This window comes from Arachis ipaensis, chromosome B7 (assembly GCF_059453495.1).
Source record: "Arachis ipaensis isolate K30076 ecotype BB chromosome B7, ASM5945349v1, whole genome shotgun sequence".
NCBI classification, from domain to species: domain Eukaryota; kingdom Viridiplantae; phylum Streptophyta; class Magnoliopsida; order Fabales; family Fabaceae; genus Arachis; species Arachis ipaensis.
In genome coordinates, this window is record NC_142442.1 from 72,604,352 (window position 1) to 72,632,308 (window position 27,957).

Sequence of the window (27,957 nt, forward strand, 5' to 3'; positions counted from 1 at the left end):
AAAAATGTTACAAAATCATGTTACATTTTGTAACAAAATTTTATGATAGGAAAAAATAGATTGTTACCAAAAATACCTTGAATATTAAAATTTGTTACCACTTTTGTAACGGCCTTTGGTTTTTTGTATCAGAAAAATTTGTTACAAAATATTATTTTGAATTGTAACAGTTCCATTTTTTGTTACAAAAACTTTTTGTAACAGGACATACTGCAACGGCCCCTTTTTTTGTTACAAAAAACTTTTGTTTCAAAATTTCGATTTTTTGTAACAATTTTTTTTGTTACAAATATTGCTTTTTCTTGTAGTGTTTCCAGATCTTTTCTCTTAACGCGTCTCGTTCATTAGCCATTTTGGTCTTCACCTCGAAGTAATCCTCAAAGTAACTACAAGAAAGCTTCACTAGTTCTCTACAGTCATCGAGCATTGCCGCATGCATACTCATATAGGCTGCATCAGGAATCTCTCCACTAAAAACATGGTTATTTATCGGTGGTTGTTTTGCCTTCTTTGTCTAACGACCCAGTACAAGACTATCTGGAATAACAACCATGTTAAGTCTAATAAGCACACCAACTATGTGCACACAGGGGATTCCAATGGATTCCATACGCAGGTAAGAGCATCTGAATTCATCATCCATCTCGCCCCAAGAAATATTCCATGATCTACCTTGGCGATACATGGCCACCTCAAACAATGTACACGTGCTTGTCTTCTTCGAAGAAACTACTCTGACATTGCTAGTTAGTAATAACACCTCCCGAAATAAGACAAAGACCTTTCGTGTGTATACTGTTGCTGCAAACCACTCTAACTCCTCCAATCTTGTTTTCACAACCGGATCTCCATAAGCAGATTTGTAATCAGCAACCACTACTCTCCTACTCATGAACTCTAAATACTATTGGAAATGCTCAATAAATTCCCTCAAGTTGTAGCCATTGTGTATAAACTTTCCTATCTGCATATTCAGTGCCTCACACCTTGATGTTGTCTTGAGCCCAGCAAAGAACTTACCCCTAATATGGGCATTCGACCACATATGTTTCTTCTCGTACATATCCTTGACCCATGAATTTTGTTGCAACCCAAATTCTTCAACTGTCTCATTCCATATATCTTCAAAGTCATCGACCTCCAAATCCCCATTAAACAAAGACGAAACTTGGTTATAAACCGTGGAATACCTACTCGAGCGGTCGCATTGCGTAGCAAGTGCCAGTTGCACAACCTATGATGTGATTCTGGAAATACAGCTTTGATTGCACTCTTCATGGCTTGATCACCGTCGGTAATAACAGACTTAGGAGCCTTTCCTTTCATGGCCTTCAGAAATGCCCGAAGCAACCACACATAGCTTTCCTCCCCTTCCTTCGAGAGAACTGTGCATCCAAACACAATAGTGCGCATGTGGTGATCCACGCCAGAGAATATCACAAGGGGACATTTGTACTTGTTCCTCCCATACGTCGCATCAAACCCTATAACATCGCCGAAAACACTGAAATCATATTGACTTGCGCCATCACACCAAAATATATTGTGGAGCCTTGGTGCACGAAATTGTGATCTCTAACAATGGCGCCAAAAACTTGGTACGCACGATCTAAATCTCAACTCTTTTTCACAACTCCGCACAACTAACCAGCAAGTGCACTAGGTCGTCCAAGTAATAAACCTCACGTTAGTAAGGATCGATCCCACGGAGATTGTCAGCTTGAAGCAAGTTATGGTCATCCTTGTAAATCTCAGTCAAGCAGATTTAAATGGTTATGAGGTTTTGATAATTAAAACATAAATACAATATAAAATAAGATAGAGTTACTTATGTAATTCATTGGTGAGAATTTCAGATAAGCGTCTGGAGATGCTTTGTTGCTTTAAAACCTCTGCTTTCCTATTGCCTTCTTCCAACCATGCGTTACCTCTTTCCATGGCAAGCTGTATGATCTTCTCGGATGAAAACAAATCCATATGCGCTATCACCGCATGGCTAATCATCTGTTGGTTCCCGCTAGCGTCGGAATAGGACCATTGTTCTTTTGCACACTGTCACTTGTGCCCCACATTCACAAGTTTGAAGCTCGTCACAGTCATCCCTTCCCAGATCCTACTCAGAATACCACAGAGAAGGTTTAGACTTTCTGGATCTCAGGAATGCTGCCAATGTTTCTAGCCTATACCACGAAGACTCTGATCTCATGGAATGAAATACTCTGTTGTCAGGAGAGGCAATCATGCGTCGTGAACCAGGAGGCCAAGAGATACACACAAGCTATTGCAGATAGAACGAAAGTGGTTGTCAGGCACGCGTTCATAAGTGAGAATGATGATGAGTGTCACGAGTCATCACATTCATCAGGTTAAAGTGCGAGTGAATATCTTAGATAAGAAGTAGGCGTGAGTTGAATAGAAAAAAAATAGTACTTGTATTAATTTATGAAGAACAGTAGAGCTCCACACCTTAATCTCTGGGGTGTAGAAACTCCACCGTAGAAAATACATAAGTGAAAAGTCTAGGCATGGCCGTGAGGCCAGCCTCCAAACATGTACAATAGTCTAAGATTTACCAAAAGACTACTAAAAGATAAAAAGATATAAAATAAATCTCTAAAAGTAGTTTTTATACTAAGCTAGTAGCCTAGGGTTACAGAAAATGAGTAACTAAGTGCAGATAGTGCAGAAATCTACTTCCGGAGCCCACTTGGTGTGTGCTTGGGCTGAGAAATGAAGTTTTTTCGTGCATAGGCTGTTCCTGGAGTTAAACGCCAGCTTTGGTGCCAGTTTGGGCGTTTAACTCCAATTCTGGTGCCAGTTTGGGCGTTTTACGCCAAGATGTTTTAGGCTGATTTTGAACGCCATTTTGGGTCATCAAATCTCGGGTAATGTATAGACTATTATATATTGCTGAAAAGCCTAGGATGTCTACTTTCCAACGCAATTAAGAACGCGCAAATTGGGCTTCTGCAGCTCTAGAAAATCCATTTCGAGTGCAGGGAGGTCAGAATCCAACAACATCTGCAGTCCTTTTTTAGCCTCTGAATCAGATTTTTCTCTCAGGTCCCTCAATTTCAGCCAGAAAATACCTGAAATCACAGAAAAATACACAAACTCTTAGTAAAGTCCAGAAATGTAATTTTTGAATAAAAACTAATAAAAATATAATAAAAAGTAATTAAATCATACTAAAAACTATGTAAAAACAATGCCAAAAAGGGTATAAATTATCCGCTCATCACAACACCAAACTTAAATTGTTGCTTGTTCCCAAGCAACTAAAAACACAATAGGATAAAAAGAAGAGAAAATACAATGAATTCCAAACTTATCAATGAAAATTAGTTTCAATTAAATGAGCGGGACTTGTAGCCTTTTTGCTTCTGAACAGTTTTGGCATCTCACTTTATCCTTTGAAGTTTAGAATGATTGGCATCTATAGGAACTCAGAATTTAGATAGTGTTATTGACTCTCTTAGTTCAGTATGTTGATTCTTGAACATAGCTACTTTATGAGTCTTGGCCGTGACCCTAAGCATTTTGTTTTCCGGTATTACCACCGGATACATAAATGCCACAGACACATAACTGGGTGAACCTTTTCAGATTGTGACTCCGCTTTGCTAGAGTCCCCAGTTAGAGGTGTCCAGAGCTCTTAAGCACACTCTTTTTGCTTTGGACCATGACTTTAACCGCTCAATCTCAAGCTTTCACTTGACACCTTCACGCCACAAGCACATGGTTAGGGACAGCTTAGTTTAGCCGCTTAGGCTAGGATTTTATTCCTGTGGGCCCTCTTATCCATTAATGCTCAAAGCCTTGGATCATTTTTACCCTTGCCTTTTGGTTTAAAGGGCTATTGGCTTTTTCTGCTTGCTTATTTTTTTTCTTCTTTTTTTTACAAGCTTTGTGTTCACTGCTTTTTCTTGCTTCAAGAATCAATTTTATGATTTTCAGATTATCAATAACATTTCTCCTTTTTCCACTATTCTTTCAAGAGCCAACAGTTTTAACATTCATAAACAACAAATTCAAAAATATGCATTGTTCAAGCATTCATTCAGAAAACAAAAAGTATTGCCACCACATCAAAATAATTAAACTAATTTCAAGATATAATTCGAAATCCATGTACTTCTAGTTCCTTTGCAATTAAAAACATTTTTCATTTAAGAAAGGTGATGGATTCATGGGATATTCATAGCTTTAAGACATAGACACTAAACACTAATGATCATGTAATAAGACACAAACATAAATAAAACATAAAGCATATATTTCGAAAAACAGAAAAATAAGAACAAGGAAATTAAAGAACGGGTCCACCTTAGTGATGGCAGCTAGTTCTTCCTCTCGAAGATCTTATGGAGTGCTTGAGCTCCTCTATGTCTCTTCCTTGCCTTTGTTGTTCCTCCCTCATGGCTCTTTGGTCTTCTCTAATTTCATGGAGGAGGATGGAATGCTCTTGGTGCTCCATCCTTAGTTGTCCCATGTTGGAACTCAATTCTCCTAGGGAGGTGTTGATTTGTTCCCAACAGTTTTATGGAGGAAAATGCATCCCTTAAGGCATCTCAGGGATTTCATGATGAGGACTTTCTTTATGCTCTTGTTGAGGTCCATGAGTGGGCTCTCTTTTTTGCTCTATCCTTTTCTTAGTGATGGGCTTTTGAGATGAATCTCTCCATCTCCCATGACTTGGAGTTAGAAGTAACTGCCTTCCTTTCCTCTTTCTAGAGGGTTTTCTGGCCTTAGGTGCTATTAATGGTTATAGAAAAACAAAAAGCAGAGCTTTTTCCACACCAAACTTAGAATGTTTGCTTGTCTTCGAGCAAAAAGAAGAAAGAAGGGAGTAGAGGAAGAAGAAATGGAGGAGATGGAGGTGTGAATGGTTCGGTTAAGGGGGTTTTAGGTGGTTATGATGTGTGAAAATGGAAGAGTGATGAGAGGCTTATATAGGAGTGGAGTGGAGAGGGAATTCTTGTAATAGGGTTGGCTTTGGGAGGGAAATGAAGGTGATTGGTGGAGGTTATTTTGGGGAAGAGTGTTATGGAAAGGTGTGAAGAGGAGAGAAGAAGAGGTGGGGTAAGTGGGCATCCTGTGGGATCCACAGATCCTGAGGTGTCAAGGAATTTGAGTTCCTGCACCATTTTGGCGTTCAAACGCCCATTCTGTGCCAAATCTGGCGTTTAACACCAGCTCTGCTACCTTTCCTGGCGTTAAACGCCAGTCTGCTGCCCATTCTAGCGTTTAACGCCCAGAATGCTGCCAGGCTAGGCGTTAAATGCCCATTCTACTATCCTTACTGGCATTTAAACGCCAGTAAGCTTGTCCTCCAGGGTGTGCTATTTTTGATGCTGTTTTTCATTATGTTTTTGATTTTTCATTTGTTTTTGTGACTTCACATGATCATCAACCAAAAGAAAACATAAAATAACAATGGAAAATAAATAAATATAATTAAATAACATTGGGTTGCCTCCCAACAAGCGCTTCTTTAATGTCAATAGCTTGACAGTGAAGCTCTTAGAGAGCTTCACAGAGACTCGGAGCTTAATGATGGCCTCCCAACACCAAACTTAGGAGTTGAGTGTGGGGGCTCTGTTTGACTCTATATTGAGAGAAGCTTTTCATGCTTCATCTCCATGGTTACAGAAGATGATCTTTGAGCCTTAAACACAAGGTAGTCCTCATTCAATTGAAGGACTAACTCTCCTCTGTCCACATCAATCACAACTCTTGCTGTGGCTAGGAAGGGTCTTCCAAGGATAATGAATTCATCCTCTTCCTTCCCAGTGTCTAGGATTATGAAGTCAGGAGGGATGTAAAAGCCTTCAACCTTCACTAAGACATCCTCTACAAGTCCATAAGCCTATTTTCTTGAACTGTCTGCCATCTCTAGTGAGATTCTTACAGCTTGCACCTCAAAGATCCTTAGTTTCTCCATTACAGAGAAGGGCATGACGTTTATCCCTGACCCCAGGTCACACAGAGCCTTCTCAAAGGTTATGGTGCCTATGGTACAAGGTATTAAGAACTTTCCAGGATCTTATTTCTTCTGAGGTAATTTCAGTTGAACCAGATCATTTAGTTCATTGATGAGCAATGGAGGTTCATCCTCCCAAGTCTCATTACCAAATAGCTTGACATTCAGCTTCATGATTTCTCCTAGATATTGAGCAACTTGCTTTTCAGCAATATCTTCATCCTCTTCAGAGAAAGAATACTCATCAAAGCTCATGAATGGCAACAGTAAGTTCAGTGGAATCTCTATGGTCTTTATATGAGCCTCAGATTCCTTTGGTTCCTCATTAGGGAACTCCTTGGAGGCCAGTGGACGTCCATTGAGGTCTTCCTCACTGGAAATCACTACCTTTTCTTCCTCACTAGGTTCGGCCATATTGGATGTGTGGATGGCCTTGCACTCTATTTTTGGATTCTCTTCTGTATTGCTAGGGAGAGTACTAGGAGGGATTTCAGTAACTCTTTTACTCAGCTGACCCACTTGTGCCTCCAAATTTCTAATGGAGGACCTTGCTTCAGTCATGAAACTGAGAGTGGTCTTAGATAGATCAGAGACTACAGTTGCTAAGTTAGAGTGGCTCTGCTTAGAATTCTCTGTCTGTTGCTGAGAAGATGATGGAAAAGGTTTGCTATTGCCAAACCTGTTTCTTCCACCATTATTATTATTGAAGCCTTGATTAGGCTTCTGTTGATCCTTCCATGAGAGATTAGGATGATTCCTCCATGAAAGATTATAGGTGTTTCCATAGGATTCTCCCATGTGATTCACCTCTTCCATTGCAGGAGTCTCAGGGTCATAGGCTTCTTCTTCAGAATAAGCTTCCTTAGTACTGCCTGTTGCAGCTTGCATTCTAGATAGACTCTGAGAAATCATATTGACTTGTTGAGTCAATATTTTGTTCTGAGCCAATATTGCATTAAGAGTATCAATCTCAAGAACTTCTTTCTTCTGAGTTGTCCCATTATTCACAGGATTCCTTTCAGAAGTGTACATGAACTGATTATTTGTAACCATTTCAATGAGTTCCTGGGCTTCTGTAGGCGTCTTCTTTAGATGAAGAGATCCTCTAGCAGAGTGGTCCAATGACATCTTGGACAATTCAGACAGACCATCATAGAATATACATATTATGCTCCATTCTGAAAACATGTCAGAAGGACACCTTCTGATCAATTGCTTGTATCTTTCCCTAGCTTCATAGAGGGATTCACCTTCCTTCTGTCTGAAGGTTTGGACTTCCACTATAAGCTTGCTCAACTTTTGAGGTGGAAAGAATTTGGCCAAGAAAGCATTGACCAACTTTTCCCAAGAGTTCAGGCTATCTTTAGGTTGTGAGTCCAACCATGTCCTAGCTCTGTCTCTTACAGAAAGGGGAAAAGCATAAGTCTGTAGACCTTAAGATTAACCCATTGGTCTTAACAGTGTCACAGATTTACAAGAATTCAGCTAAAAACTGATGAGGATCTTCCAATGGAAGTCCATAAAACTTGCAATTCTGCTGCATTAGAGAAACTAATTGAGGCTTAAGCTCAAAGTTGTTTGCTCCAATTTTAGGAATTGAGATGCTCCTTCCACAGAAGTCAGAAGAGGGTGCAATAAAGTCACCAAGCATCTTCCTTGCATCTCCACCATTGTTATTGGGTTCGGCCATATCTTCTTCTTTTTCAAAAAATTCTGTCAAGTCCTCTCCAGAGTGTTGTGCTTTAGCTTCTCTTAGCTTCCTCTTTAGAGTCCTTTCAGGTTCCGGATTAGCTTCAACAAGAATGTTCTTATCCTTGCTCCTGCTCATATGAAAAAGAAGAGAACAGAAAAGAATAGGAATCCTCTATGTCACAGTATAGAGATTCCTTTATGTGAGTAGAAGAATAGAAGAGTAGAATGAAGAAGGGAGAAGATGAAGAATTCGAACACAGAGTGGGAGAGAGTGTTTGAATTTTTAAGAAGAGAGGTGTTAGTAAATAAATAAATAAATAGAAAGAGATGAGAGAGAGAGAGAGAGAATTCGAATTTTAAATTAAAATAAAAGGAAAATATTTTTATTTTTATTTTAATTATTAGTTAGTATTCAAAAATTAAGGGAAGAAATAAAATAAAATTTGAAAACTAAATAAATTAATTAATTAAAAAGATTTTTGAAAAGGTGGTTAGTGATTTTCGAAAATTGGAGAGAGAAAAGTAGTTAGGTGGTTTTGAAAAAGATATGATTGAAATAGTAAACCTTTAAAATCAAACAAAAAGTTAAGTGGTTAAATACAAAAGATTTGAAAATCAATTTTGAAAAGATAAGAAGTTAGAAAAGATTTTGAAATTGATTTTGAAAAATATATGATTGAAATCTTATTTTGAAAAAGATTTGAAAAGGAAATTAAAAAGATTTGATTTTTTAAAATTAAAGTTGATTACTTGACTAAAAAGAAACTAAAAGATATGATTTTAGAATTTAAAGATTGATCCTTTCTTAATAGGCAAGTAACAACTTGAAAATTTTTGAATCAAAATATTAAATGTTAGTATTAATTTTCAAAAATATGAAACAAAATTAAGAAAAAGATTTTGAAAATTGATTTTGAAAATTTTTGAAAATAAAAAAAATGAAAAAGATTTAATTTTTGAAAAAGATATAATTTTTAATTTTAAATTTTGACTTGACTAACAAGAAACAACTAAACATTAAAAGTTTTTGACCAAATCAATTCAAAATTTTGAAAATTATGAGCAAAATAAAGGGAAAGATATTTTTTTGATTTTTAAAATTAATGAAGAAAGAGAAAAACATCAAACAGACACAAGACATAAGAAATTAAAATCAAAACAACTAATACATGCAAGAACATACACTTTGAATGTCAAGATGAACACCAAGAACACTTTGAAGATCATGATGAACACCAAGAACATGTTTTTGAAATTTTTTAAGAAAAAAAAATATGCAAGACACTAAACTTAGAAATTTTTAATCTATAGACACTAATAATTCAAGAATGCATATGAAAAACAAGAAAAGATGCAAAACAAGAAAATATAAAGATCAAACAAAGACAATCATCAAGAACAACTTGAAGATCAATGAAGAACAATTCCATGCATGTGTTCTTCGAAAATTTAAAGAAAAATTAAAAAGATGCAATTGACACCAAACTTAAAATTTGACATTAGACTCAAACAAGAAACACAAAATTTTTGGTTTTTTATGATTTTATTAATTTTTTTTTGTATTTTTCGAAAATTATTTGGAAAAAGAGAGAATAAATAAATTCAAAATTTTTAATAGGAATTCCAGGAATCATGCAATGTTAGTCTAAAGCTTCGGTCCAAAAATTTAGACATGGCTAAATAGCCAGCCAAGCTTTATGTGAAAGCTCCGGTCCAAAAGATTAGACATGGCCAAATGGCCAGCCAAGCTTCAGCATACAAATCAGACATACAATAGCCAATTAGATGGAAATCCAAAGGCTCTTGCAATGATAAGTGGAAGTCTCAATCCAAAAAGAATTAGACATGGCTTAGCAGCCAGCCAGGTTTTACATATCATCTGAAACTCTAGAATTCATTCTCAAAAATTCTAAAGAACAAATATATATATATATATTTGAATTTTTTTCAAAAATAAAAAGCTTAAAAATAAAATAAAATTACATAATCTGAGCAACAAGATGAACCGTCAGTTGTCCAAACTCGAACAATCCCCAGCAACAGCGCCAAAAACTTAGTGCACGAAATTGTGATCTCTAACAATGGCGCCAAAAACTTGGCACGCACGATCTAAATCTCAACTCTTTTTCACAACTCCACACAACTAACCAGCAAGTGCACTGGGTCGTCCAAGTAATAAACCTTACGTGAGTAAGGGTCGATCCCATGGAGATTGTCGGTGTGAAACCCGGTTAATTAACAGCTAATTAACCCATAAATGAGAATTTATTCTAGAAATCCAAAAATGTGATTTTTACGGCTTAATATGATAGAGGAGATTGAGACGAGAATTTCGGTACCAATTTTATAGAAATCGGACCAAGATTGGACCGAACGGACCAAACTGGGCCAACCGGACCCAAAGTGAGCCCTTGGCCCAACTAAACTAAGCCAAAACCCTAGTTTTCAGCACTCTCTCTCCTCATTTGTTACACACACACGCTGAAATGGAGTAAGGGAGGGGAAGAACACTCTCTCAAACTTCTATCTCTCACTTGATATTCAAACCACCATAACTTTTGATCTAGAGCTCCGATCGCCGCACCGTTTGCGGCCACGCGTTCATCGCGAAGAGCTCCACAAAACCCATACAATCAATTTTGAGGTAAGCTACGTTTTCTCTTCGAATTTCCAGCCTTGATTTCGAGTTTCATGAGCAAAAATGTTGAGATTTTGGGCTCTTTGATGTTATAGGACCCAACTCTCTTGAAGGAGAAGGTTAATCTTGTCTCCTTGGACCTTGGGTGTGGTAAGATTCTCAACCCTAGTGTAATTTATTGTTCTATAATGTTTGGATATTGAGATGTTGTGTATGGGTATGATGATTGTGGCTTAGGTTGTGTATATGTGAATATTGGGGCTTGATTGAGACCTTGGAAAGCTTGAAAAGGGATTTTTGGTGGTAAAAATCTGTTCTTGGAGGTGTTGAGACCTAGAGGACTTGTGGACAAGTGGTTTGGAAGTGCTCCGATTGAGCTTGGGAAATCGGCTAAGGTATGGTTTCGGTTTCTCGTATCTAATATGTAATGTGGTAGGAAATACTTAGGCTAGAGGCCCTAAAATAGGCATTGAATTGATGATGTTGTTGAATGGTTGAGATATATGATGTGATCATATATGTGATTATGAATATTGATGCCTTGATTGTGTGATATATGAGAAACTACATGTTGTGATATATGCTTGATGAATGATTGAGGTTGAATTGGTGGGTGGTACCATGTTGATGGTGAGTATGATGATGATTATGTATAATGATGTTTGATTTGGAAATGGTATTATCGGAAATTGGGATGAGGAAGGATGTGTGATATGATATTGTGTTTGCCCTGTAGCCATTTGATTGAGAAGTGTTAAAATGGTTGGACGGTGGTTTGCGGAATTTTGGTAAAGTGTCAATGTGTGAGTTGAGGATGGCTTGATGTTGATTTTGGTACATTTTGATTGATTTCGAAAAAGGCGAAATTGGCATGTTTTGGTTGATTTTGAAAAGAGTTGAAAATGGTTTGTTTTGAAAATGACACCTTGTGGTTTTGTATGAAAACATGGTTTTCGGGCATGTTTTGACGGGACATAACTTGGAATACGGATTCCCATTTTGTACCAAACTTGTTTAGAAATGAAATTGGATCCGGAATGTCCACGCCACTGGAAGAATGGGCAGAAAACGATTTAAAATGAGAAAGTTATGTCCGTCGGAAGATTGGGGGTTGAATCTGTGAATTCTGCAGCTTTTAACTTAGAAAAGTTTTAGCAGAATGACCCTCCGCGCGTAGGTGCACTTGGCGCGTACGCGCCATTATTCAAGAAAGCACCATCCATGCATGGGCGTGGTGTGCGCGGGCGCATCGATGCGCTGCACCAAATGCCCAGCTATTTTCCCGAGAGTTGTGCCAGAGTTGTGCCAGTTTTGTGCCTGGGGCGCAAGAGCACCCACGCGTACGCATGGCTGATGCTTGCGCGTCGTTTGGCTATTTTTCAATCCGCGCGTCCGTGCGTATGTCGCTTACACATCGATGAGTTTTGTGGCCATCCACGCGTGCGCGTGGAGTGCGCGTATGCGTGGCCCTATTTTCATCCCAAAGTTGATTTTTGAGTTTTAAAGGCCAAATTTCATACTTCTAAGCCTCCGATCTCACCACTTATGTCTTAAATCATTATGATATGCCTAGCAATGAGACAAGGAGCTAGTGAATGTGGTAACTTGCGAGTGAAGCAAGAGAAAAATGAATGATCAATGAGGATCAAAGATGATTATGTGAGATGCAGAGGATGGCGGTGGAAGTGCTTGTTATGCCATGGGCCAAAGGGCCGTAATTGTTAATGAATCGGCTGGTTTTGGATTTAACCGTGAGCCGGATGGCTGGATCATTGCCATGTTACGGCGGAGCCATGATTATGGCTAAGTATAAATGCATATATGTTGTTGAATGAATTGTGAATGTTTGCACTTCCACTATCGGAGATGAGGGTTTCCCTGGGAGGAAGCAGTTACTAGCCACCACGTGCTCCAGGTTGAGACTCGAAGCTCTTTTGACCCTATGTCGTCAGGGTGGCCGGGCACTGTGAAAGCCCCGGATGAGCTCACCCCCATAAATATTCACCAGTGAGGGTGATGGATATGGATCATGATTATGATCACGATTTGTTGAGTATAACTCGAGTTGGGGAGACACGACAGACGGACAGTCCAATGGTTAGCTACCAGGACTTGTCGGGTTGGCTCTATAACCGACAGATGATATCATCAGCCACTAGGGACAGGCATTAATCATATGCATACTATATGAATTGTTTGAGATTGCCTATTTGACTGCATATTACTTGCTAATTGTCTAAATGCCTTATCTATTCCTATTTGTATATCTCTTGTTTGATTTAGCTGTGTTTGCTACATTGTACTCCTGCTGGTGGTTGGGAGGTCTGAAGGAATTGGAAAGGGAAGTATTAGTTAGACTGAAGGATCTTTAGTCAGTTGCCACTTATGGTTTAGCTTGTTTATAAGCTTTGATATTATCTGGAGGAAGTCCTAGGATTGCCTTCGGCTTTCCTCTATTATTACATGTTATATATGGGGAACTGTTACCATGCTGGGGACCTTTGGTTCTCACCCATGCGGATTTTGTAGTTTTCAGATGCAGGACGCGAGGCTTCTTGTTGAGGCATGCTGGAGACTTCTGGATTAGTGAAGATCCTTGTTCTCAGGACTCTGTTTTGAATTTATGATTTCTCTTAGATACTTTTATCTCTATTGAATAATACCAACTCTGATGACTCCTCTTAGAGGGGATTTTGGAGACTAGGTTCTCTGTTTTTGTGTTCCTTTGGATTTCCTTTGGGGTTTCCTTATTTTATTATATGTATATATTGCTATGCTCGGACCGATTATCTTCGCATCCGGATTTGAGTTTTGATATTCCCGTTTTTGACACTCTTTTGTATATATATTATCTCGTGTTAGCTTATCCCTGTTCGTTACGTTATCGATCGGAGTGTTGCGCTTTCAAGTTACGGTTTTTGTTTACCCCTTTTTCTACAAAGGCTCCTAGTTATAATCAATCATTCATACTACAATACGTACTAAATTTTAATTCTAGAGGTCGTAATACCTTGCCATCTTGGAATTATAACTTAAGCATAAGACCCTGTATGGTAGGGTGTTACAGTCGGCTTGAAGCAAGTTATGGTCATCCTTGTAAATCTCAGTCAGGCAGATTTAAATGGTTATGAGGTTTTGATAATAAAAATATAAATACAATATAAAATAAGATAGAGTTACTTATGTAATTCATTGGTGGGAATTTCATATAAGCGTCTGGAGATGCTTTGTTGCTTCAGAACCTCTGCTTTCCTATTGCCTTCTTCCAACCATGCGTTACCTCCTTCTATGGCAAGCTGTATGATCCTCTCGGATGAAAACAAATCCATATGAGCTGTCACCGCACGGCTAATCATCTGTCGGTTCCTGCTAGCGTCGGAATAGGACCATTGTCCTTTTGCACACTATCACTTGTGCCCTACATTTGAAGGTTTGAAGCTCGTCACAGTCATCCCTTCCCAGATCCTACTCGGAATACCACAGACAAGGTTTAGACTTTCTGAATCTCAGGAATGCTGCCAATGGTTCTAGCCTATACCACAAAGACTCTGATCTCACACAATGAAATTCTCTGTTGTCAGGAGAGGCAATCATGCGTCGTGAACCAGGAGGCCAAGAGATACACACTCAAGCTATTACAGATAGAACGAAAGTGGTTGTCAGGCACGCATTCATAAGTGAGAATGATGATGTGTGTCATGGGTCATCACATTCATCAGGTTGAAGTAAGAGTGAATATCTTAGATAAGAAGTAGGCGTGAGTTGAATAGAAAAACAATAGTACTTTTATTAATTCATGAAGAACAGCAGAGCTCCACACCTTAATCTATGGGGTGTAGAAACTCTACCGTAGAAAATACATAAGTGAAAAGTCTAGGCATGGCCATGAGGCTAGCCTCCAAACGTGTACAATAGTCTAAGATTTACCAAAAGACTACTAAAAGATAAAGATATAAAATAAATCTCTAAAAGTAGTTTTTATACTAAGCTAGTAGCCTAGGGTTATAGAAAATGAGTAACTAAGTGCAGATAGTGCAGAAATCCACTTCCAAGGCCCACTCGGTGTGTGCTTGGGCTGAGCAATGAAGCTTTTTCGTGCATAGGCTGTTCTTGGAGTTAAACGCCAGCTTTGGTGCCAGTTTGGGCGTTTAACTCCAATTCTGGTGCCAGTTTGGGCGTTTTACGCCAAGATGTTTTAGGATGACTTTGAACGCTAGTTTGGGCTATCAAATCTCAGGTAAAGTATGTACTATTATATATTTCTAGAAAGCCCAGGATGTCTATTTTTCAGCACAATTGAGAGCGTGCCAATTGGGCTTCTGTAGCTCCAGAAAATCCACTTCGAGTGCAGGGAGGTCAGAATCCAACAGCATCTGCAGTCCTTTTTCAGCCTCTGAATCAGATTTTTGCTCAGGTCCCTCAATTTCAGCCAGAAAATACCTGAAATCACAGAAAAATACACAAACTCATAGTAAAGTCCAGAAACGTGATTTTTGAATAAAAACTAATAAAAATATAATAAAAAATAATTAAATCATACTAAAAACTATGTAAAAACAATGCCAAAAGGGTATAAATTATCCGCTCATCAAGCCTCCGCTGTTCATCCAACGAATACTTCCAAAACATACAGGGATCATGATTCTTTAACATTTGTAAATACGTTAGTGCATTATCCGTGTCACTGGTTCCAGCTCTTCTTTGCTTCTCAATTGCATTATAGATGTCTTTCACCTCGAACCCAACCATCTCGAATCCACCACTTTGGTTTGCAAAAGCTCAAAATATTGTCGGAGCTCGAAGGCTAGAGCTTCTCATCGTATTAATCTGGTGTAAATCCCCCATTTTTAGTGCCCGGTGAGACCGCATCATTCCCCTAAACCTTGCCTACAACATGTCATGGTTATGTTCATCGGAGAGGAACTCAACGTACCATCGCCCGTTCCTTGAGTCAACATGAACTTTTATTCGCGCATTACACCCGCATCGCGTTACTGGTCTAGGATCCATCTTCCTATCAATTCTATGAACATGCTTTGCATCTCGTTCACCTTGTCGTGAGCACACAAAAATTTGCCATATAATGTCTCCTTCAGATCCTGCCTTCTTGCAGCGCCCTACCTTCGACCGCCTTAAGGAAAATCCCTTAATTCGACCGAACTCGTTATAGAAGTCATAAGCATTTTTCAAATCCACAAACTCTATCATCATAATCTCCTCAACTCACAACGCATCAAAATCAATTGCACCAAATGAACCTATTCCGTCGAGAACGATGACATCTCTTTGGTCGTCTGCCTGACTAGCACCAATCGGAACAGATTCCGTTTCTGCAACAAATGTCTCATTACCTATCGGGTCCTCTTTCACCTGAAATAATCCATTACCATAGCAATACATAGTTGATGCCACGAGGTTGTCCTAAAAAATACCCTTACTTAAAATTCCATCAAGATTACGATGATATGCTTACCCCTGGAGTGACATTCTCTTGAAAATTAGATGAAACCTCCTCGGTCCCCTCCATTGTTACTCGCCAAATCCCAAACCGCTAACAACTATCTTCTAGGTTGTTCGATATTATTAAATCAGAAACGAAAAACCCAAGGATAAAAAAACAAAGACAAGACATCATAAATTGATCTAAACAATCTTATTTCTTATCAATTCTATTTTTTTCTTATAGAAGAAATGGGGAAGGCGTTGGAGCCATCATCACAAATAACAAGTGGTTATGTTACTTAACACTATCTACAAAACAAATATCACTTATCAACTAAGAATAAAATAGGTAAAAAGTTTCATTTTGATACAAATTCAAAATTAGAAATAAAAGGAACATAAGGGGATTTTCTTTGCTTGCCTTTTTTTTTCTATAAGAATGACATAGGCAAAACAATATAACAGCTACAATTTTATTTTTTTTTCTTTATTCTCTTTTTTTTTCATGCATGTGTCCTAATTCAATGTGGATACAAGAAAGCTTAAATGTGTCTTTCTATTTACTTTACCAGGTTCACTTAGTGCAGCTCAAACAGCTTCTTTGCTGTCCAACTGTACCTCAATCAGGCCCAAGTCAATAAATATGGTAATGCCAATAAAAAGAAATGTTAACATCCACAATGAGTGCATAACTAAAAATATATGTTCTTTATGAACTATTTTTATGTTCAATAAAACTTAAGGAACTATGTATTCTAATCAAAGAAGTAACTGACAACCTTCACATAAGCAACACGAAAGAAATAAAAGCAAATCATTACAGATTACACATTTAAGCCTAATATATGAAGGGAGTAATTACTTTAAAGACATATATGTATTTCTTGTTATTGGAGAATTTGCATACTTCTTTAAAAACTTACAACCTGTAAAGGCAAATCTTTCAATAAAATGACATATGCAAGGGCAGTCACAATTATCTTAATTGATTTCAAAAGGAAATATGAAAAAGAAAAAAAAATGAAGAAATTCAAGGCATAGAATATGTGTAGTCTGCATTCATAAATTTTGCACCTTTAGAAACTCATGATTTTGTTGAATGCCAACCGCATACTCACAAGTTTTACCTAAAATAGGGTAAATAAAAAGCCAATGCAAATTTCAAGCATTTGAAAGAGAATTTAAGAAAGTGAAACTTATATTTCATTTCTCATCATATTCCATCATAACTCTTCTAAATACTAATTAAATTTTTTCTACTTATAGCTAGTTATTCTACTAATGATGCTAGGACCAAATTATACATGTTTCATACCTAAACTTCAATAATAAAACTCAAACTTGTAAAATTTTATTTGTAGAATCGTAAATTTGATCGATTTTGAACCTAAACTTGTATAGTTGAGAGTTTTTATAACTTTTGTATGAGATTACCATGATTGAAAAAATTTTCATGGGGACCAATGGAAGCAACAATAAGTTTGTGCCATGAAGACTTCTTATGAACCAAATGGGTTGCCTCAACACTTTATCCCCAGAGCCCAAGTGTAACGGGTATATTGCATTGCATCTCTCCCACATGAACCCCCCATGTCTCCTTCACTATCTGAACATGCTAACAAAAACAAAATTACAAACAGTTGGTGAGCAAAATGCAAAAAGGAAAAGCTGCCAACTTTGAAGGGATTCCAACATCATAAAAAGAAGAATTGAAAATGAATTTATAAAAATTAGAGAGCAATGAAAGATGGGTATTGATAAAATATAAGTAACAATTGCTTGAGTTGGAGAGTAGCATGAAAAATGCCCTTACCTCATCATCATTATGAACCTGAAACATCCTTGAAAGTATTATTTTCAAAACTTTGACAAACAAAAATACAAAATTAAGTTAGAATAAAGTTTCTCAGAAGGGTATTTAACCAATTCTCTTTATGCAAATAAAATATATACGCCTGGAGGAATTTTCGCTTATAACAGAAAGCACAATCCGTTTCTTCTTCCCTCTTTCATCATTAACTTACTTGCAATTTTTTCTTGTCATCCCTCAATTCCTATTCTCCCATTTCGTAAAATAAACCGAAAGATTTGTAACAAAAAAGTCCCCCTCAGTAATGAAAGTGAATTTATACTCGTGATTGTGAATTTATGATAATAGATTATATCATAAAGTAATACAAAATGTATGAAATTCAAGTATGAGAAGTAGTATTCATCTCAACGAAAGTACTTAGAAATTGAACTTAAGTTTAAAATATTCTTAACAAAATTTAATTGGGGCTTATCAAATTCACACAACTGGATAGATAAGGAAAATAGTGAGAACATACAAAAAAAAGCATAAACACAAATAAAAGATCCACAGGAACAAAAAAGCAGCGAATCAAGGCTATGTGTTTCAAATTCCATAGGAGCTAGGAATTTGAAATTATTTTCCCTATTTCATTGTTTGAATTTGAACAACACCATTTTACTCAAGTTTAATCATTTCATCTATTTCCTTATTTGTTCAATCTCACCAAATCCTAGCCTAATATTAAATTCTGAACAATTCAATTCATCTTAAAAAAACCTGCAAATAATAATAAGTATATCAATAAATAAAATTTTTTTTCCCAAGCCAATATTTGGCATAGACCCTTCTTTATTTTTTTCCCTTAATTTTCCTTACAGAAGCAGAAGAGTGTAACAAAGCTCTTAGTTACCACTTACCAATATTAAAAAGTATGCTCAAAATATCTCAGCTTGTACTGCTTCGGAAGAGTAAGCCTCCCTGAACCAAAGAAATGCACAACACCTTAACACAGTATCACATTTCAACACAAAATTGACTTTACAAACTACTAAAATTGTGGAAAACAACCCAGACACATCTGTTTGCTCCAACGAAAGAAAGAAAATTAGCATGGTGAAATATATAGCACTCATTAAAGATTAGTGGTTGTCGTTATAGGCTTCCCCAATTCCTAGCTCAAACATTCATACAGCAAAAAACTGCACTAACCTTGTGGATCTGAATCACTGGATCTGGTGGATAGAAGGCGCAACAGAGAGATATTGATATGAGTATGCTGAGATTCGACCCTAGTCCGTCAGATCAAGTGGCCAAAGATACTCCTTCCTTGTAGCTCAATCGAAGCAATTTCTCTCTATAGCTGCTCTTTTTCTTGTTCGATCAGATATGGCTCTTCACACGACGTCGTTTTGCCCGTTTCCAGTGTTTAGAATGGTAATCTAAATCAATAACAAATCTATTTCTAAACACTTTTCTAAAACACAGCTTTTGAACTAATTTAATATTTATAAATCAACCCCTACAACTTTTACATTTTATAAAACCTCCTAGGTCCTTAGAGGACCACATTATTCTTTTCCCATAGTAGAACCAGCCTTAATTCTCCATAAAAGATGAAAATAAAATCTGCTTGTTTAGGAGGGTCACCCATCTTGTGTGCCTCTGTAGAACCTGAAGAATGAGCTCAATGGTCACCCATCTTGTGTGCCTCTATAGAACCCGAAGAATGAGTCATTGAGCTTTCATCTTGGTCTAGTGCAAAAAAAAAAAAAATTAACATAAATCTTTTCTTTAAGTGATGAGCATAATGCGTAAATAAAAAATTAATTTAAATAACTTAAAGTTATTTTATTTAATATTCATTATTATTGCTAAAATAATTATGTAATTTTAGATGTGATAAATGTGCAATTATGAATGTTAAAAAAAACTATTATTTTTACCTACAAAATTTTAGAACATTGACAAAATTATCAACAAAAGAACAAAATTAACATTTCACACATTAAATTTTAGTTGACTTTTTAAAAAATTAACAAAAATTTCAAATTACCCGTACTAGTTATCTTCAACCTTTAAATGATTGCCCCCTCCCCCTTTTTTTTTTCAAATTTTGAATTTCAAAATCTTCTGTCAACACTATTTTCTTCTTCACTCCCAAAAAAAAAACCAAAGAGATTTGTGTATTCTATGACTGACAGTTATAGCAAATAAAGAAAAAAAAGATATTATGGATAGAAAGAATAGATATATAGATGCCTGCTTCACACCATACATATATTCACATGATCTTTCTCAAAAGTAGACCTAGTTTATATCACAAACCTCCTAAGAAAGTGTTAATTTCAACAAATTCATTCTCTCAATGTTCACAACCTCAATGCCAGGAATGTTCCAGAACTCTTTAACACCCTTACCTCATTTGATTCCATACACAATATGAGGTCCCTTTCTTGAAATGTATGGATGGTTACACATTTTTCCCTTCCTTGAATCTCAAGATGTTGATGGCTTCTGTAACGACCCAACTTCTAGCCTGTCATGACCAAGGCTAGCAGCCAGGTGCTACTATTTAGCTGACTTTAGATACTTTAGACCATATATTAGGTGTATACATATGAGCCTGTAGCGCTAGTCGAGAATCGTGTAGCTAGTCGCGCATGTCAGAATAATTGTAAATTAAGTAGTTAATACAAAAAACAAAAAAGCATAGCATAGCATACACATATCATACATGAAAATGCCCGGAGGCTTAGTTCATCACAAAACACAATCATACTTAATTACTACTATATTATGTACATACTCCATCTGTAATGCTTACAGGCCCCGGCTCACAAGAGCCACCCTAGACTGGGATCCGTTCTACATTATTAAATAAATAAAAGACCTAGCCCTCTAAAAAGACTATTCAACAGCGAGGGCAATGACCACTATTATTAAGACTGCTACCACAGTTGTATCTTTAGTCTTAATTAAGAATTGGAGGTGAAGACTCTTTCTTTCCCCATCCATGAATATACTTTTTCGCTAAGAAAGCCTCTACTAGGCAAAATACCCTTTCGCTCCAATACTGTGAGCTCAAAATATTCCATATCTAGGATTTCCATTGGAATCGATAAAGTTCCGTGGAATTCATAATTGCATAAAAAAAAAAGAAAAGGAGTCTTCAACCCTCTCAATCAATAGAGGCTAGTTGTGTTTTCTGTGGTTTTCCCATGTTACAACTTCCGTACCAATTACTACTACTACTACTACTACTACTGATGTTCCTGTTACTTTATCTCCAAAAACTGCTATCACAATATGCTAAAGCGAGGGAATCACTCTGACGCGCCGATGATGTTACTGCTGCTCGCATCTTCTGTAGAGTCCTCTTCCCCGGTCTCAAAAGAACTAGAGTACAGATCCGCCATCATCTGGTCAATCCACGCCTCTGAGCTAAACTCGGTTGAAGGTAGGTGCAGAACCAGAGCTTTTAGGAACCCCTGGTCTGTGGAATCCTGGCTCAGCTACAGGGGATGGTGGTGGAGCATCGGGCATAGGTACGTCAGGAACTATTTGATCCTCTTCGGGGTTGAACCATGGTGGATACTCAGGTATGTCAATAATCGGAGACTGCGGTATTGGCTCTGCCATATTCAGAGGGTAAGGCGAAAAAGGATACTGGCCTCTGTTGGGGTAAAGCTCGGATAGCAGTGTATCATAAGGCATGTCAGGGTCAAACTCCTGGCTGAGCAGAGGGTGAGAGAAAGGACGATCGGGAAGATAGTAGGTGCGTGTACGCGGACTACCCCAAAATACCGCGCTCTCCATCATGGGGTCCACGTATCTGCCATACGATGGGTACTCAAAGAAGATCACGCCGGTCCCCATCTACGGACATGGGGAAAAGAGGGTGAGAACCTAGGGTTCCTAGTAGGGTACTATACGAAAAACCTAAGGGGATCCGCAGCCTAAGTCTAGTCGTTCACAGGGTTACCACAGTAATTAATGATACAAACAGATATAATTACAGTATAACAGTCACATACACAAGTAAGAAAACACAAGCAAGGAAATGCAGCAACCAAGTATGATGCATGTCTGGTCCTATGCAGGTCATGAGCTCATGCGTCGGTTGGCTACCTGCAGCCCGACGTTACCCGGCCCAAGTCCGGATATGGCTACTCCACTGGGTCGGTCGCGCACTAGTGCCCGAACTACAATCGCAGCACTAATAAAGAATGGCCCAAAAATACAAGGTGCTCCCAGTGAGTAGCAGTCCATATGGCGGGCGTCCCCACGTTCATATAGTCTTTGGCCAGGCGGGATGGAAGTCCGCTCTGCCAAGTACTTCTTAGCACCTTGGGGTTTACAGTTTCTTCTTCTGCGGCACATCTCAACAAAATTTCTTTCTAAGGGACTTCTCCTCCCTTCTTTTATAAAAACTTGTACCCGAATCTTTCTTAAAATGTCTCAGCCTTGTCACATTTTACCATTTTGCCCTTTCATTTAACTTTTCTTTTTACCGTTTTTATTAGGTTTTTAATGATGCTTTCATCCCTAATGTTATTATTTTACCATTGTATCTTCATATTTTTTTCTAATATACCTTTTTCCCTTGATTAAGTTAATTATTTATTTTTAATTTGACTTTATACCTGAAATTACTAATATGCCCCTAAGTACTCTAGTTTCTACTATTTAACCTTATTTTGCATCAAAATTTTACCAGATTAATCCTATTAGTTGCCTATGATTAAAATTATTCCTAATAATTTTATTAAATGTAAATTTTCACCCTAAGGGACCTAAAACCAAATTTATCCTTTATTAATTTTATTTACTTATTCTAGTTACTACTTTTTACCGTTTTACTTCTAACTTTTACTAAAGCTTTTATTTAGGCCTGAAATTTTTTTATAATTATAATCTTGATCCAACTAATTTATATAATTACTATTTTACCCTTAATAACACTAAATTCAGAATTTTACTTATTTTTTATTTAAATTATATTTTTGACTCTGTTTTTACCCAAAAATGACCATAACACCCTTTTTACCTTTCCTCCTTTGTTCTATAGGATTAAAACTATTTTTGTGACTACTTTTTAACTCTTTTCTATCATGATTTTCGTGCTCTTAGTGACTGAAATTTAAGAGGTGCAGCTTTTATGTTTTTCTTCACTTTTTGTGACGTTTAAAACTTGAAACTTAAACCCCAGGCGCTTCCATGTTTCCGGATGTTTTCACACAAAATCCAGAGGCAATATAACAGTATTTTACACATATTTATCAAGCCAAAATAGTAGTAACTCACAAAATTTCCAGAAATTCAAAACAAGCATAAATTAACCATAAAACAGCTCATATAAGCACCAAAAACAAGCACAACCATACTCTAACTAATCCTAACCCTTACCTCTTATGTAATTCAGTTAATAAACCTTTCTCACACTAGAAAACATGGATACAAGGGCAGAAACACAGCTGGTGGTGGTGAGTTTCATTTTTGGGCCTAAAGTATCGCAAAACGTTAGAGTTTAGCCACTGTGAGCTCGAAACTCCTTAACTCCCTAGGCGTGCTCCATGGGTGCTTCAAGAGAAGTTCTCTATACATAGAGGAGAGTAATGATTCATAATGGTTACTTTTTCTTTTGAAAAGAAAAAGAAAAGGAGAAAGAACAAGAGTTTACCTAGCCAAATTCGGTAAAAACGCAAAGATTGGTGAAAGCGGTTTATGGTAAAATGTAATTGAATATTTGCTTTGGTAATTCCTTAAATAAAATCTGAAGTCTAACTTAATTAAAGGTGGTAAAAGAGGGCTGGATGTAAGACCCAAAACCTTTGAAAAATGGCTATCATTAGCTAATTTCAAATTTAGTATCTCTGTAGCTTTAATTTCGGAAATTTCTCCATTAAAGAAAATTAAAGCAAGTTTTGATTTATTGAATTTGAGACGAGTTATGATTATTATCCAATTTTACAATTATTGGATTATTTTCTATATTTGAATTATAAAGTTGATAGTTATAAAATAATAAGGATTTTATATGATTTAGATTGGATAAGTAATATTTTAAATATTAATACTGCTATTTTGGAAAATTAAGAAATTAAGTATATTATTTCTAATTATTTGACTTGAGCATTTTATTGAAAATAATTTGTAAAATGGATGAACAAATTGTATTTTCTATATACAATTAGTGTTGGATTTAAATTGGGTTTCAATTACTATATTATCCCCAATTTTATGCAAAATTACTATATTGACCCTTACCCTAATTTGGCATACCCTTCCCTCTATTCTCTCTTCATGCTGTGCAGCCTCAAACCCTCTTCTTCACTGTCTTTGCTGCGCAGCCCTACCCTAACTAAGCACACACGCATGGTTCTTTGAACCAGAGGAAAAGAAGAATGGGAATCAAGAAGGGGGAAATCAGAAAACACAACACACACACCCACGAAGTACTGTTAGTCGCGGAGAAGGGGAATGGAAGGGGAAGAAGTCACGCCGGTGTACTGGGTTGCACCACCACTATGTCGCCGTCTGACCGAAGAGGGAGAAGAGCGTGCCGCCGCCACAATCCATCGTGACTGCTGCGAGCTCACCGCGTCGCGCCGCCTTGGAGTCTGCCGTCAGGTCCGAGTCGAAGGAAGAGAGAGGCCGCACTGCCACCGTCGCATCCCGCCGCGCTGCTCGGGACCGTCGAATCCTCCGTGCCGCCACCGTTCGTATCGTGACCAGAGGAGAGCGGGAGACCTAGAGAGAGGCGTCGCGTAGAGAGGGGCGCTGTCTTGCGCGCCGCCGTCGCACTTGAATACAGCCGTTGCTTCTACGAGTTCGCCGTCGCCGGAGCTGGGTAGTCGTCCTTACCAGCAGCGAGGAAGAAGTGAGATGAAACTCCCCTCCGTGTCTGCTGCTTCGGTCCGCTGAGAAAGGTCTTGGCGCCACCGGACTGCCTCACGTGAGGAGCACCGCTGTCGAAAGTTGCCGTCGCCTAACCAGTGGCTGCAGAAGTTGTCTCCTATCGTGTATGGCTGCTGGAGAAGTTGTTGTGGCCGCCGGAACCACCGTCGGAGCTTCTGGCTACTTCTGTCGTCGCCGGAGAAATTGCCGATAAGGGTTTTATTGAGGTTTCTGCCATTTTGGATTTGAAGGTTTTTAATACTGCGTGGTTTTTATAGTTGATCCATCGGAGATTCTGGCCGCCGCCGGAGCTATTGCTGGGGCCGGTTCGAAGTCGCAGCTGCTTCGTGTTGTTATTCCGGTAAGAAATTATGTTTCGAGAAGCCTCGCGTTTGTTTTCGGTTGTGTTTGGTTAATGAATATGAGTTTTGATAACGTGGGGTCGAGTCCTGATTATTATATATTGCGATTAGTGTTGCTTTGGTTATTGTGAAAGTGGCTGGGAGCTGAGGTCTTGGTTGCCGTCAGTTCGGGTTGAGGCGGAAAGGACTCTATGAGACGTTTGGGTTATGGAATTTGCGTTTTGAGGTAGGGGCGCTTTTCGAAAACTATAGTTTATCATTGGAATTATTACATATGGATACTGGTGTGAGATATTATGTATTCGGTGATTGTATCTGCCTTATGTATTATTTGATTGACTCGAATGACTATGGATGTTGGTTTGGCTGAATTGTTGTGTGGCTTGTGAAATGTAATGTTTGGAAGTTGATTCTTTAAAGATTTGAAATATGAGTTTAATCCGTTGAGGATTGGTTTGAAGTGAGTCAATTATTTTGATGATGTGAAAGATAGAATACTCTTGAAATTCAGCCTGGGTTGCTTTAATTGATTTGGTTTTGATAAATGATTTATTGCTGACCCGATTCTTTAAAGCTTTAGAAATAAGTTAAATCGGTTGATATTGAGTTGATTTTTGAAATGGTTTCCTTGAGATATGCCACTGAGGCGACTGTTGGATTTAGCTTGCTTTTGAATTGATTTTTGGTTTTGGGCTGTTGAAAAGGAATGAGAAACGGTTTAGTTGGGACCCGAACCGGGTGGCAAAAGTCCAAGTTTTAGGGGAGGTGCTGCCGAAATTTCTACAAAATCCTAGTCTTGTTTGAAAAGTTATTTAAAAAGGGTTGGATTTGAGAAATTGTATTATTTGATTTATTAAGAGAATATTTATGTTTTCAAGCTTAATTTATTTAATGAACTTTATGCGTTGAGTTCGGCTTATTTAGAAAGGAACTATTTTTACCGTTTGAATCACTGAAGGAAAGAATGATGCTCTAATATTGATTTCAATATAAAAAGCTTTTAGTGATTTTAAAGGAATCTAGACTTTTGATTGAGTAATCAAGTTTGAGGCATTTTGGAAGAGTTAGAAAAATAGGTTCCAAAAAGAAACCTGAAAGTGGTTTGATTCAAATGAACCGGTTCCGTTTCAAATGAGTTGATTTTTGGACCGGGTTGGAACTTGTGATTTTGTATGTCGGTTTCATAATAAATTCAGTTTTATTTACTTGAACCGAGAATCTATGATTTTAAGAGTTTCAATGAATTTTAAAGAATTTATATAAGTTGACCTTTCCTAAAGACTTGGGACTCTGCCGAGAAACTTTTGTTATAAAATCCCATTGTTGGATGGGTGATTTTGAATGTTCCCAAAACGAATCTTTAACTTTCCATGGTTCTGGAAGTTTTGGAAAGAGAATGCCGAGAGTGGCTTTGTTTTAAAAAGAAAACTCACTTTGAGTAAATTTGGCTTACGAGCCTGAGATGATTTGAGAAATGAGATCTTTAAAGCCAAGGCTGAAAAGAGTTGAAATTTGATTTCAAAGTGAAATGGCTTGAGAAAAGTGATTTATGGCTTAAATGCCGGTTTTACGAATTTGATGATGTTGAATGGTGGAAGTGCTGTTTGTTATGGGCTGGAATTGCTGTGTATGGTATTGATTTATGGCTGGTTGTCGTATGAGTTATGGGCCGTATGGCTGATTATGAATTATGAGTTTAAGCCGAAGGGCTGTATTTATTGATAAATTGGCTGGTTCTGGATTGAACCATAAGCCGGACGGCTGAGATGAATATTGTATGTGAAAATGCTTGTGTTTTCTCTCTGGTTGTAAGGGTGACAGGGCACCGATACCCTCTAATGGTGACAGGGCGTAGATACCCTCTAATGGCGACAGGGCGCAGATACCCTCTAATGGAGACAGGGCGCAAATACCCTCTAATGATAATAATGCGCAACAGAGAGACTGTGTCTGGGTTAGCTACCGGATACGTCGGGTTGGCTTGGTAACCGACAGATGATATCATTAGCCACTAGGGACAGGCATGCATCATATGCATTTATGTGACATTGTTTGGGTGTGCATATTGTACTTGGTTTGCCTTTGTGACTATTTGTGATTAACTGCTAATTGTTCTACTTGCTGTAGCTGTTTGTTTGTGCTTGAACTTCCTATCTGTATTTGCATCTAGGACTCTGTTGGACTGTGGTGATTGGTTGATGGTTGGATTGCTTGGGCCTAGGGCAGTGGTTGAAACGAAATGAACCGATGGTTGGTTTCAGTTTTGAGTTTCTGGTTTGGAAAAGTATGAAATGCTAATTTGGTTCAGCATAGATAAACCTTTTTGAAAGACTTTTGAGTTTTTGAGAATTGAACGGTTCCTCTTTCAGAAAAGATTTCCGACTTCTTTTATTGTAAACCATTGTTTTTGAAAAGAGGCATAAGACGGTTATAAATCATTGGTACGGTTTATCTTTACGTATCCTATTACAGTAATTCCCAAAAACCCTCTACCGAGAACCCTTTCGAGGATGATGTTCTCACCCCCTACATTTTTCCTCTTTCAGGATATGGGCGCAGAAGTCACGAAGAGTTTATTTAGTTGTTGTTGAGATGCTCTGTATTGTTTTATTTATGGTTTATTGAACCCTCGCCTTCAACTTTGCTCTCTGGAAAATGTAACTGGCATGCCATGCCCAGCTCCTGGCGTGCCACGCCCATGTTAAAGCTTTGAGAACCCTTTCTAGAAAATACAACTGGCGTGCCACGCCTGGCTCTTGGTGTGCCACGCCCACATACTTTCATGGCGTTTGTTCCAAGTGGCACGCCCAGCTCCACACGCCCAACCTTATTTGTTGTTTTCTTTCCTTTTTGTTGCTCTTTTCACCTGAAATTCAGCACAAACCCATTTCAAAGAAATGTACCATAATATTTATCATTTAGTTCATTAATTGCAATGATTTAATGAGATTATGCTCTTTTATGGTCCCTTTTAGATAAGAAAAAAAGGTAGATGATGCAAGTCATCACACAGTCAGCATCATAATGACGTGTTTATCTGCAGTTAACCGCGGTTAATTACTTGTGGTTTAAACACAGCAGAGAGGGGTGAGAGGCTGAGATAATCTCGGCCTAGAGGCTGAAAGATGGGGGCCAAGTTACTTGGGTA

The 27,957-nt window shown here is 37.8% G+C and overlaps 2 protein-coding genes across 2 annotated transcripts; both read right to left on the reverse strand.

Moving 5' to 3' along the window:
* Positions 1 to 514: 514 nt before the first annotated feature.
* LOC107607266 (protein FAR1-RELATED SEQUENCE 5-like) lies at positions 515 to 15,062 on the reverse strand. Its single transcript, XM_016309239.1, has 4 exons — positions 14,977 to 15,062; positions 1,258 to 1,504; positions 987 to 1,138; positions 515 to 884 (listed from the first exon to the last, which is right to left on the reverse strand). The coding sequence occupies exons 1-4, from the start codon at positions 15,060 to 15,062 to the stop codon at positions 515 to 517; spliced, it is 855 nt and encodes a 284-aa protein (XP_016164725.1).
* Positions 15,063 to 15,200: 138 nt separating this feature from the next.
* LOC107607265 (protein FAR1-RELATED SEQUENCE 5-like) lies at positions 15,201 to 15,521 on the reverse strand. Its single transcript, XM_016309238.1, has one exon. The coding sequence runs from the start codon at positions 15,519 to 15,521 to the stop codon at positions 15,201 to 15,203; it is 321 nt and encodes a 106-aa protein (XP_016164724.1).
* Between the last annotated feature and the right edge of the window lie 12,436 nt (positions 15,522 to 27,957).

Coding starts and splice junctions, on each gene's coding strand:
- LOC107607265 (XM_016309238.1), bottom strand. CDS start 15,521: ATGATAGAGTTTGTGGATTTGAAAAATGCTTATGACTTCTATAACGAG.
- LOC107607266 (XM_016309239.1), bottom strand. CDS start 15,062: ATGGTTGGGTTCGAGGTGAAAGACATCTATAATGCAATTGAGAAGCAA. Junction 1,139..1,257: donor TGAAGAGTGCAATCAAAGCT/GTATTTCCAGAA, acceptor GGGGATTTGGAG/GTCGATGACTTTGAAGATAT. Junction 885..986: donor GGGCTCAAGACAACATCAAG/GTGTGAGGCACT, acceptor GTTCATGAGTAG/GAGAGTAGTGGTTGCTGATT.